General features: G+C 49.1%; 1 protein-coding gene across 2 annotated transcripts in view; it reads right to left on the bottom strand.

Annotated features, from left to right (window-relative positions):
• BCAM (basal cell adhesion molecule (Lutheran blood group)) overlaps positions 1–9,718 on the bottom strand; it is a 65,274-nt gene extending 55,556 nt beyond the window's left edge. For both annotated transcript variants that reach the window (XM_082231122.1, XM_082231123.1), the window contains exon 1: positions 9,562–9,718. In XM_082231122.1, coding sequence (XP_082087248.1) covers positions 9,562–9,637 — 76 coding nt within the window. In that variant the 5' untranslated portion in view covers positions 9,638–9,718. The remainder of the gene's footprint in view (positions 1–9,561) is intronic.
• Positions 9,719–12,782: the final 3,064 nt, after the last annotated feature.

The raw sequence follows: 12,782 nt of genomic DNA, 5'->3' as shown, positions 1-12,782 counted from the left end.
TCTGAAAGAATATGAAATGATTCCTTGAATATCTGGGCCCTTGAAAACAAAAATGAAGACATGCATGTGCATCTTTTTGCATCAATCACACAATGCACGATCGATTTACAGTGGTACCTCGGGTTACATATGCTTCAGGTTACATGCGCTTCAGGTTACACACTCCGCTAACCCAGAAACAGTGCTTCAGGTTAAGAACTTTGCTTCAGGATGAGAACAGAAATCGTGCTCTGGCGGTGCAGCGGCAGCGGGAGGCCCCATTAGCTAAAGTGGTACCTCAGGTTAAGAACAGTTTCAGGTTAAGAACGGACCTCCAGAACAAATTAAGTACTTAACCTGAGGTACCACTGTACTTATTTGTTTAATAGGGTTCCTTATTTGATTTTTCTCCACTCTAAAGTTGCATCTGCTTAATTTATTCTTGGGCCCAGCAATGGGAGAAAGGCGGAATACACATTAAAGAAATCAAAATTTAAAAAAAAATCCGGTTTCTGTAGAACTGGAAAAAAACCATTTTATTTCCAGTTCTACAGAAACCGGATTTCCTTGCCATAAAATTAAGATTTTTACAACAAGAATAACGATAATATTATGCTTGCACACATACACACACACAGCCTAGAGGCGAAAGAGGGAAAGGAAGCTTGATGTGGTATGTAAGGAAACCAGATGTGCAGGCAAAGGCGCCATGGGTCAGTTGTGTCTGGCTGTTAACCAGAAGGTCGGCGGTTCGAGCCCACCAAGGGACGGCTGCATTGCAGGCGGCTGGACTAAATGACCTTGGGGTCCCTCCAAACCGACAACACTATGATTCCAAGGACAAGCAAGAAATCAGTTCTGCAGCTGAAATCAGTTTTACAGTCCACAGGCCTATGCCTCCATTTTTCTGCCCATTCTCTCCCACCACACACACGTGATCAAGTCTATAATGTTACACCAGATCTGGAAAAGGGCAAATTCTCACCAGAGGAGCAATTCGCACCATCACCCTAGCCCTAACAGCGCCAGTTAGGAAGGGTTTCCAGCTTCAGCACAAAAACATATTGCAATGTTCATATTTATTCTTTGGCTCGTTTTTATTTCGGCTGATTTTCTGTTGCAGTCGCAGAGTAGCTAACAACAGTTTTTTAAAAAACCGCAAAATCAATTTGTAACACGTCGGCGATCAATAAAACAAGAGAAAGGAGCAGCGTAGAAAAGCAGTGCAAATAAAGAGGGTCGATCTGCTAAAAAATTGAACCTGAGAGGCCAGATGCATGTTGGAAGAGAAACATCTTGACTAGATGGCAGAAGGTCAAGGGGAGGCTGGATGGACGGCTGGAGATAGCGAGTTCCCTAGTTTACTTAGCAACAGCTGCTGCACAAAGCAGGCTTAGAAAAGTTCACTTAGCAGGGAGAGAGGAAGTTTGGGGACTCCCATCCTGACAGCATGTGCAACTAAGAAATGCTGGGTGCAGCCTCCGGCATTGCAGCATCAGAGCTACTGGTCCTGATGGGGTGTTAGAAATTATCCAATTTGCTACTGGCGCTGGTCCGATTGCGACCACATGGAGATTGCTGGGTGCCAGGCGACTGACATCTCCATCTGGCTGGCCCCTCCAACTATCTTAAGCAGGTAAGCAGAAGAACTTATTCATTGAATTTATCTCCCACCCTTTTCCCCAAGGGGTACGTGGTTTGTCCCTCCCCTCGGTTAATCCCCCACAACGACCCTGACCCAAGAGGCTGTGACTGACTCCATGAGCGCCATGACTGAGTGGGGATTTGAACACTGATCTCCCAGGTCCGAGTCCGACACTCTAACCACTACCCCACATTGCCTTCTGAGAGTTATTCTGCTATGGGGCAGCTCTATAAGATAAGTAGTTAAATAAATAGGGAGAAAGCAACATGTCACTTAAAGAAGTTAAGTTACAGGGAACCAGGCAGAGGGCCTTCTCGGTAGTGGCACCCGCCCTGTGGAACGCCCTCCCACCAGATGTCAAAGAGAACAACAACTACCAGACTTTTAGAAGACATCTGAAGGCAGCCCTGTTCAGGGAAGCTTTTAATGTTTGATGCATTACTGTATTTTAATATTTTGTTGGAAGCCGCCCAGAGTGGCTGGGGAAGCCCAGCCAGATGGGCGGGGTATAAATAATAATAAATTATTATTATTATTAAGAAGGATCTGAAATATTTTCCTGGTAGCTTGAATTTGTTTTGTTCCGGGTTGTTTTATTTCACGTTTTAATGTTTTGTAAATTTCAGCGCCTGGACGATTTATCTTCCTCTGTGTGACATAAGCACAATTCTGCAAAGTAAATTCTGCAAGCTCGGGGAAGCGGGGATTAAGATTTACTTAATGTGTATAATGTACACAGGTCGCAGAATTCAGCTCATCCTCTTGCAGAATCCAGATTGCCTTGGAAGAGCTTTTGCTTTTTAAAAATCAAGCGCAGAACATGCACACACCCACGGCTGACGTCCCCTGTGGCACATACCTAAGCGTGTTTCTAAGTACATGTAGCAACATGCGTGTCTGCACCACAGACTCTCCTGCGGTTTGCATGCGCACACAAAGTCCCGTGGCGCAGCTTTCCCGCGGATCCGGGGCATGCCAGGTGGCATGCATGCGCGCGGGTTCCTGCTATGTTCGGCACATGGATTCCAGAGGGTGGGAGCAAGGGGGCTGGAATCCGACACAGTTCCTTTGCTCTTCAGCGTCACGTTCAGAGCAAATGACAGCGAGGGACGCTTTCTTTCCCAGCTCCCACAGACCAAATGCCCAGCTATGAATAGATCCAGCCCAGAGCTGCCTGGGGGGACCAGCCCCAAATCCCCAGAGGAGCTAAAAAAAAGCCCAGGGGTCTAGAAATAACCACAAGCTGGTGCTAGAGCAAGGACTTTATGAGCTTTCTCCCCCCCCCCACCCCACCCCTCAGTGCCAGTCTAAGGATGAAAGGGAAGGCGGTGCTGCTGGGCACATTGTTTATCTCCCTGGCTCCCAGGGCAGCGATGAGAGCAAGGCATCAGCTCAGCATCCCAGTCGAGCTGGGGCGCCTGCAGACACGCTTAATGAAGCCAGCTAATTAACATGGGGGAGAAGTGGAGTTTGCCTGGTGTGGGAGCTGCCAAATAGAGCAAAGGAAGAGGGAACTTTCAGGAATTTGAGAGCAGGAGGAGGAGCAAGGAGAAGGGGCGCTCCAAGCGGGGAAAAAATCAAAGCCAGAACTCCTGGGTTACTTCCCCAGCTCTGAGAAGACAACCCAAATATTTCTGTGCGGTGGCTTCAGACCGCTTATCAACCACGGCTCCGGAAACCTTGCAAAACCTGCAAGCTATGGATAATCACCAGAAAGATAAAGGCACTCTGCACGTGCTCAGAGACACCTGTCTCCACATATAGCCTTGGCGTTTTAAAATAAAAGGTTCCGGGGTCAATTTCTAGCAGAGCCTTTAGACCATAGGTCTGGGAACAGGATTTCCAGGACTCCGGGGTTCCCTGCGACAGCATGGCTACGTAGAAGAAGCAGAACACAAAGCCCAGCGTGCGCATAAAAGCGCTCCAGAAGTCAAAATACACAAGTCAAGTGTCCTTTCTGACTGAGTTTACCGGGCAATCTTTGCCCAGGCTCTTCCACGGACGCAAGCGCGTGTGTTTGAAGGGGAGGAATCACGCACATTAATTTCTAGCCTGCGATTTGAAGAGGAGTTTACACGCTTGGTCAGATAAACACAATGTGGCGAAGGGGATGGACGGGCGAAGAAGGAGTCAGGCAGAGTGAGAGAAACGGAGGGGGAAAGAAAGAGAAATGGGCGTCGGGAAGGGAGAGGCAGAGAAAGACGGCAGGGGAACGAAAACAGGCCTTGCCCCAGGGAAGAAGGAAGCCGGGCAGGTGCCTTTCAATGAAAGGCGTTCCTTGTGGGACGGAACAGGCCTCAACACACCTGAAACCACAGAAGCCGCCGCATAAAGGGGCTTTGAGAGGCCTTGATGGGAAAGGCAGGGGAACAAAGCAGAGGACGGTTGCCAAGGGAATAGGGGACGGGGAGCTGCCCCCTTAGGTAGGGATTTGGCAACATCCCCTTCTGCAAGGACAGCCGCCCAGCCCCCAGCCGCTGCTCGGGCTCTGAGGGCCCCTTGAAGTGGCCAGACCGGTTGTCTTCCCTCTCTCTGGCTCAGGGATATAAGAGATGTTATCAGGGAATCAGGGGGAGAAGGTGGAGGAAGAGAGCCCAGAGTTGGCAGCATGGCACTGTGAGTGCCACAGCTGGCACACAAGAGCGGCATATTCTGTCACGGGCACCGCTTAGCCGCCTCCTGGCAGGCGCATTTTCTCTCTGGCAAGGGAGAGCATTTGTGTGGATATGAAGCAAGCGAGCAGGATTTGGAAAAGGAGCGAGAGGTGACCCCTCGCTGCCACACACAGGCCCCATGCACACAATGTTTAAAGGGCTTTAAGCAGCCATGTGTCCCCCCCCATAGGATTCTGGGAGCTGCCATTTGTTATGGCTTGTTCCCCTCAGGGAGCTACAGTTCCCAAAGTTCCCTGTGTAGAGGGATTGACGGTTAAAACCGCTCTGGGAATTGTAGCTCTGGGAGGGGAACAGGGGTCTCCTGACAACTCTCAGTGCCCCAAACAAACTGCAGCTCCCAGAGTTTAAAGTGGTATCATAGTTCTTTAAACGGTTGGTGCGAATGTGGCCATGCATGCACTCTGCTTGCAGCTCCCCACAGGACGCAGTGTGCTCCATGCACGGCTCCCATGCAGAGGCAATTATTTCTAGCATCCTTCATGCCACTTGTGGAAAGCTGCTCCGAGTCTTGTTTCCCTACGCAGTGAGCCAAGGCAATTTTCACACCTCAAATGTCACACACATGGGCTGGGCAAAAGGCAGCAGGCTCACACCGGTCTCATTCACAATGCCCTGAGGCTGAGCCCGGAAGAGGCATCTCGCAGAATCCAAGCGCCACCATCTCCCCAGGCAGAGATCTGTCAGCTTGGTATCTGACTCCTAACTTTCCATCCTCTTGAAAACCAAAATAGACACGGAGGCTGCAGTTCTACGCACATCTACCTGGGAATACGTTTCACAGAGCACAGGGGACTCACTTCAGAACAAACAAACTGGGTTGCAAATCTCATTTTCTTTCTCCACTCTTTTCTTCCAAACTATAGGCGAGGAGAGGCACTGGTCAGAAGACAAGAGTGGCAGAATTATGGGGTTCGGGGTAAGGAGAGCAGCTACTTCTGAAAAGGAGAAGCAGCATAAAGAAAGCAAGAAAATAGCTACTGAGAAGCCAATTGCAAGCTAGTTCCTCCTTCGACTCTTAATTTTTTCTCCACCTCCATGAGGACTAGAAACTCAGTTTTTAAAAAAGCAAACCAGAAATTCCCACAACAATTTATTTATGCTGCCTTCCCGTAAGAATGTTAGGAATCCACAGTTCAAACCCACCCACCAAAACCGTCATAAAAACGCAACGGCGTAAAAACAACACAGCAGCTATAAACTGCAGGCTTAAAAAATGAAGCAGCGGGAGCAAAAACAACTATCTACCCCCTCAAGGGCTCAAGGCTTCTTCCACGATGCTACACGCACCACAGTCAAGGAGCCCGTTTAGGCTTGTATGAGCGCACCACTGGAGAACACGACACCCGATTTCTCCATCACGGTTTTGAGCTTTGCAGTTTTTTTATTCTCCTCCCTTTATCCTGCCCCTCATCACCATTAACAAGGACAAGGACCCCTGCATCTGCAAGAAATCAAATCTCCTTACCTCTTTAACCACCTCAATTCAGCAAGTGGGGACTTATTAGGGCAGATATACGGCCACATGGGGAGCTGGCCATCTGCACTGCTTCTACACAGTAGCTGGGGATGATTTCACAGCACGTCTGCACCCCATTAGTAATCAGGGGACTAGATAAAACCCTCCTCGACCCATGCACTGATGCCACACCTCTGTCTGTACTGCTCCTTGATGCTCACCATTAGCAGAGTGCAAGGAGATTTATCATGGGTGTCACAAGCAACTAATGCTTTTTAAACATATAGCATTGCATTTGGAACTCTTAGTTAATGCCTCCCATTTTATACAATAAGATATTTGTTTTAAAAAGTATATATTCATGTAATATGTAATAAATATCCTACTTTTCAGCTACATCACTGCATTAATAAAACACACACTCTATCTCTTAAAATGCAGCCTTAAATCCAAAAGGCAGTTGCCAATATTAATTTAAACTGAAGTAAATGAAACTCCTTATCTCGGTCCCTTGTCATTTGAAGCTGCGAACGCAGATAAGAGAAACCAGGAATCGTGCCCAGTACACATGATGCCACCCAGGGCGTGGCTGCCAGCTAGCTGCCACACATCCAATTTAAGGTGCGTGTTTTGACCTATAAAGATCTGAAAGAGTTTGGGACAAGGCTCTCTCCAAGATCACCTCTCCCAACACAGCTCAGGGTGATCTATGCGTGAAGCCCTCCAGACCGGACCCCCGTTTCCTGAAGCCTGGTTGGCCAGGGGTTCAAAGGATGGCCTTATCTGTGGTGGCACCCGTTTTGCAGATGAGCTACCAATGGAAATCAGCAAAACTGTGGCAATGGGCTGCTTTCCCAGGCAGTTAAAGACCTTTCTGTTTATCCTGGCATTTGCTATCGATATTGACTTTTCTGCCCTCCTTTTTTAATGTTCTGGCTGCTGTAGTTGCTGAAATTGTACCTGGAGAGGCTTTAATTGCTGTAATTTATTGATTTTCGTGGCTCTTATGTACACAAAAAGGGTAAAAATCTTTGAAGGAGGAGGATACGCCTAAAGAGGGGCTGCGTGAGAACTGAAATCTCAGCCAAGATTCAATTCTGGAACATGGTGGCGATGGCTGTAGTGAGCATGTGCAGAGTGACTTCTCTTTTTTTCCTCCCCACCAGTCAGGAAACCAGGAGAGCCACCCTGATCTCATACTTCTGGGCCTGGAGAAAATACTTCAAGATTATGAAGGATGCCCAAGCTGAGCTCGCCAGGATCAGATGAATTAAGCACTTTACAAAATGGGTTCTTAAAGGGGCCTGCCATAAAAGAGGCTTACCGACTGATAATAATCGGATATGTGGTTTTCTCAGGGGCTCAAGTCTCAGAACACCTCCTTTTCTAAAGGGTGCTCTGGATGGGAAGGTTTCAAGAAGGGGGGGACTAGAGGGACACCCCCCAAAATCCTCTCCCAAGGTGCTTGCTGTTGCCTCCGCCTGGGGTGAGGCAGAGCTGTCTTGGAGCAGCAATCTCAGCCACTGCTCAGAGGGGTAAAGGGAGTGGTTCTTGAGGAGCCCAGGAGGCTGGGAAAAGCTAACGCAGGGGACCAGGAATGCAAAGAGGCTGGGGCTGAGCAAACAACGAGCTGGGTCTTGTTTGGGTAAGAGCATCCCTCCCAGTACTCCAAGCTGGGGGAAGGGGACTGGGGGAGACTTACAACTGAGTTACACCTCCTCCTCCTCCTCCTCCTCCTCCTCCTCCTCCTCCTCCTCCTCCACTCTTCTGGGCATCCCCTGCCTCATTCCAGCAGAGCCCTCCACACCCAGCCCAGCACCATTCCAGCATCCGAGCCCATCCGCCTCCCTAAGAGCAGATTGTATAAACATCCTCCCCTGTGTGCCAGCCTCTGGCATCTACAAAATCCGGCGCGAGGGGGTCATGACTCAGGGGGTGTTGTCAGGGTGGGGCAAAACCCAGTGTCCTGAGAGAAAGGGGGTCCCAAAATGATTTGAAAGGGAGTGGGGGAGGAAAGTGTACTTGAGGGGTAACTTTGAACCCAAGCGAAAAGGCTCTGCAGAGCTTGTTTTCTGAATCTCAGGCCGCTAGAGCCATTCTTTGCTACAGTTCCAATGAGGAGGACTGACAGCTGGGTTGTAGTTTTTGGTTTGTTTTTTCCAAGTAGCAAGAATTAGAGGTGCTGGATCTCACCCCTGTGTAAAAGCCACAACCTCTGAGCTCAGTGTCCTAATCCCAAATATGTAAAGGTGGGCTGAGTGGTTCCTTAGATATTTTTTTAACTCTGCACATGCCCAGAGGCACTCTTTTGTATTAATCCTCATGCTCCAGAGAACACTCAGGCTTAGCACTCAAAACAGCTTTTTTGGAGATGATAAGGACTAAACACCTTTCATAATCCAGATGGCTGAGGTTTTAAGGGTGGGATTTTTAAATGCAAGCTTCCTACAACAAGCGAGCAAGAATGTGCACAGAACCGGGCTTCAGGATTTATTCCAGGTTAAATTAGCCTGGAATAAAATAGCACCATCTGGTGTGTGTGTGGACGAAAAGAGGTGCGACTGAGTCCAGGATGGCACCCTTCTCCACAGTTCCTCTTCTGTATTTGACGGGGGGGTAAGGAACCCGCACATTATTTTTCCTCCCATAATTACGTTCCAAATCACCTCACCCTGCCCATGAGTCACTTAAGAACGGTCAAGTCACCGCTGAGCAAGAAAGAGTGCCAGGAAACGAGGATCGGTGCCAAGAGAGGATGGGGAGGATAGAGGATATGAGTGGGGTGGGGGGAAGCAGGGAACAGCAGCAGTTCTGGGAAGGTGGAAGCGCAGAGAGTTGGGTGGTGGTGGGGGGAAGAAGGGGGGTCACACGCTTTATGTTGCGGTGACCCCAAGGGAGACCCTAGATCTTGCCAAGGGGCTCTGTGGCATATTAATTGGCGAGGTGGTGCAGAATGCGGGCGGTGTCAGAGGGGAGGATGGAGAAGGCAAAGATGGGGTCTTTGACTGGTCCCCATTAGGAGACGCTTACACCCCAACCCCAGACTTTTCCAACTACTAAGCTGAATTCCTTGCAAAGAAGAGATACCTATCCAGTAACACAGAGAACTATTCCCAGTCCCTGCACCCCACCCTGATCTACTAGGTTCCCCCCCTCGTCCTCTCCACCTCCCCTAGAACTGAACCTGGCCCCCGCCAACCCCACGACCCCGCCCCATTCATTTGGGGCTCTCTCTTCCCTGGGATTGGAGAAGAGAACGCACGGCGCCTTTCCTGGTCCCGAAAGGTGGTTGGCTAAAAGGGATCGGGTAGTAAAAGAAGGATCATCTGCCACAAAACGCAACGCACGGAGAAAGAAAAGAGACCTTTCTGCGGGGCGAGGTGGCAGGCTGGCTGCTTCCAAAAATAGGGGGGGCAGATCGCAGGTGCAAGGCGACCCCCCACCCCTCTTCGCCACCAAATCCTTCCTCCCGCGGACGCGTAAAAGTTGCCAGAAACTTGGGAAGGGAGGGACTTGCGGAGAAGAGCAGGTGGATCCGACGCTTAAACCCGCGGAGGGGGAGGAATTAAGAGCGGGGAAGCTTCCTCGGTGGGCAAAGGGGTGTTTTGGGGAAGGGGGGTGTCCGAAAGCGCAGGGAGATCCCGGGCGAGCTGCGCTGCCATTCCCGGCGCGGCTGCGCTCGGTCTCTTTCTTTCTTCTCACCCCGGGGCGCGCGCGCCCGGGCTCCCGCTTTCCCTTTCCATTCCCGGCTGGCAAAGGAAGCAGGCGCCGCCGCCGCGATCGGGAGTCTTCCCCGAGCCCCTTACCTGAGCAGGCGAGCAGAAAGAGCCCCAGCACGAGGCCGCGCAAAGGGATCGCCGTCGGGGAGCGAGCGGAGCCCATGGTGCGCCTTCGGTGCGTCCGAGAGGAGCTGCAGCCACCGACTCCGGCACCCCAGCCGCCGCCGCCAGCTCGCCCCCTCCGGCCCGGCGAGACGGCCCGCCCCCCGGCCCGCCCCCAGCGGCTCAGCGCCAGCCCCAGCCGCACCCCCCGGGTCTGCAGGATAGCGAGCGAGGCTCCCCAGCCGGCGGAGGCAGGAGGGCAGACGGTCGCCAGCTCGGCGCGCAATCCGAGCCCCTTCTCCTCGGAAGTAAGCCCTGTTGAATTCAACGGAGCTTACTCCCAGGTAAAGGGGGTTGCCGTCACTCCGCCGTCCCGCTTTTCCGCGCCGAGATCCGCCCTCCCCCCCACCTACACCCGCCCCTCTCCCTCGGGGCTTGGTTTCTAAAAAGCGAGGTGCTGGGACTCAGTCCTCCTTTGCGCAGGGCTTCGTTGGACCCGGATTTCAGGCCCGGAGCCTCTCTTTTTTTGCCAAATAATATTTATTAGTTTTCCAGTTTTTTAACAGACCATTGCCAAATTAAATCAAATTTAATAAAAAAATTGCCAAAATAGTTTCCTCCTCCTAGATGCGCCCCTAGTTTTCCCCTTTGCATAAATATTCCATATTTATCTCTTAATTCACATTTCAGTCCATATATACAATTTGCAATTATTTCTTAATTTGTATTATTTTTTATTTTCCATTATCCATCAGCTGTCAATTCCTGCTCCTATAGTTACATTACAATATAACAACAATATCATATCCCCTTAAAATACAAATGAGGTTATACTTCCCCTTTGCTTATCCACTTTTAAGCGCAGAGATTGAGACCTGGAAATAAGAAGAGAGGACCTCTGAGCAAGTGCAGAGTGTCATTCTTTTTTTGATGCGTAAAGCTGTCACTCAAGCTGATGCTTTGTGTGCTGCAATGAGACACATGGAATCTTATGACAATAAATCTAGTCTTTCAGGTGCCAAAGATTATTTGGGGAGGGGGTGCTGCCACTCCAGAAATTAATATTGCTTTATACAGCCTATTTACCTGTCTTAAGTATTTTTACCTCCTCTTTTTGCTCAAATGGGTCTCCAAGGCAGCTTGCAATTAAACAACAACAGCAACAACCCCAAATAGTGAAATGTACAGTATAGTTGTAACAAAGCAATGGTCATGGTAATAATAGCCGCAATTTATTTATATACCAGAGTTTCCATAAATACATCTGTGCTCAAAGCAGTTCACATAAGAAGCAGTCAAGTAAAAAAACTCCAATCACATCCAAAAGTAAAATGAAAAATGGAAGAAAACTGAAAGACTGTCTAAAATGCATTCGTGGCAAGAGGAAGAAGAAAATTCAGCTCAAACCAAGAACTTGGCTCGTTTTTTGCAGGTGGCTGGGAAGCCATGAAGGGAGGAAAGCCAGTCGAGCTTGAGTTCTATGCTCCAGGCACCACAACCAAGAAGGCCCTGAGGAACAATCTCAGCCTGAGATCAAAGCCTCAGATTTTGCATGCAAGGGGTGAGCAGGTTCAGGCTGGCGGAAGAGGGGGCCCCATCAAATCGCCTGGTCCCAGACAGTTTTAGAGCTTCATAGCAGCACTTCAAACTGAGCACTGAAGCCAAGGCAAATTGAACAGAAGTTTCGCAAACCGCAGTCAATTCTCTGGCTGAGGTTTGTGGAAACTTTTCAAAGACCGTCCCCACGCAGATGCAATGTAGTAATCTAATCTGGATGCGATCAAGGCACGAGCGGCAGAGACCGAAGTTGTTTGTTCCAGTAAAAGGGTACAACTTAGCTGACATGTTAACCAGTGCTGTGCAAATTCACTCCTAGACACTGCCGGATTTACGTATAAGCTAAACACGCTATAGCTTAGGGTCCCACTCTCTTGGGGGCCCCCAAAAAAATTAAAGGGAAAAAACACCTGGATGTACATTTCCAAAATATAAGATAAAAAACAAATAAAACCTACATACAGCAACAGTGTTTTGTGTTGTGTAGGCTCCTAGGATGTAGGTAATGGTCCCTGTATTTCACTATTAATATACTTCTTCTTAATTGTATTTCAGTTCAACAATTACTTTGATAAAATATATATTTTGTTACGTGCAAATGGTGTTAGATACCTATTAGGTCCATAAACTACCATATAGCATATATTCAACATGAAAAACAGTGACAATTTGTTGTTGACAAAGGACAGCTGGACATATAAAGGGCCCCATTACCTTCAGTAGCTGAGGGCCTCATCAAACCTAAATCCTGCCCTGCTGCTAGACATAGCTGCAACCAGGATGTCCCAAGGGTTGTGATGGCTCCAGCCTGCAAGCCCGAAGTCTTCCAGAAGATGACTGTGTGGTGCTGTTTAGAACCAGCTGCATGCCCAATCCTGAAATCTCTCTCCTGCTCCTCAACAAATATCCCTTCTGCATTGTCCGCTAGATTAAGGCGAACTAATACCAGTGTACTGAAAGAAGCAAAGATCATCAGCGTTGAAGCAATGATTCTTCAACATCAACTTTGTTGGACTGGTCATGTTGTGTGGATGCCTGATGACCGTCTTCCAAAGCAACTACTCTATTCTGAACTTAAAAATGGAAAGCGTAATGCTGGTAAACAAAAGAGGTAGACTGTCTTAAGGCAAGTCTAAAAAAAATGTAGTATAAACACTGACAACTGGGAAGCACTGGTCTGCGAGCACTCCAGTTGGAGAACAGCCTTTCCCAAAGGTGTCATGGGCTTTGAAGACACTCGAAGAAGAAGAAGAAGAAGAAGAAGAAGAAGAAGAAGAAGAAGAAGAAGAAAAAGAGAAGAAGAAGAAGAAGAAGAAGAGTTTGGATTTGATATCCCGCTTTATCACTACCCGAAGGAGTCTCAAAGCGGCTAACATTCTCTTTTCCCTTCCTCCCCCACAACAAACACTCTGTGAGGTGAGTGGGGCTGAGAGACTTCAAAGAAGTGTGACTGGCCCAAGGTCACCCAGCAGCTGCATGTGGAGGAGCGGAGACGCGAACCCAGTTCCCCAGATTACGAGTCCACTGCTCTTAACCACTACACTACACGCTAAGAGGAAGGCACACTTGGCAAATCTACAACGTGATCAACTCCCGCCTGGAAACCTATGTCCCCACTGTGGAAGGACGTGTGGATCCCGAATTGGCCT

This window comes from Podarcis vaucheri, assembly GCF_965113315.1.
Source record: "Podarcis vaucheri genome assembly, chromosome: 7".
Classification (NCBI taxonomy): Eukaryota; Metazoa; Chordata; class Lepidosauria; order Squamata; family Lacertidae; genus Podarcis; species Podarcis vaucheri.
This window is presented reverse-complemented; position numbering and strand designations above follow the sequence as displayed.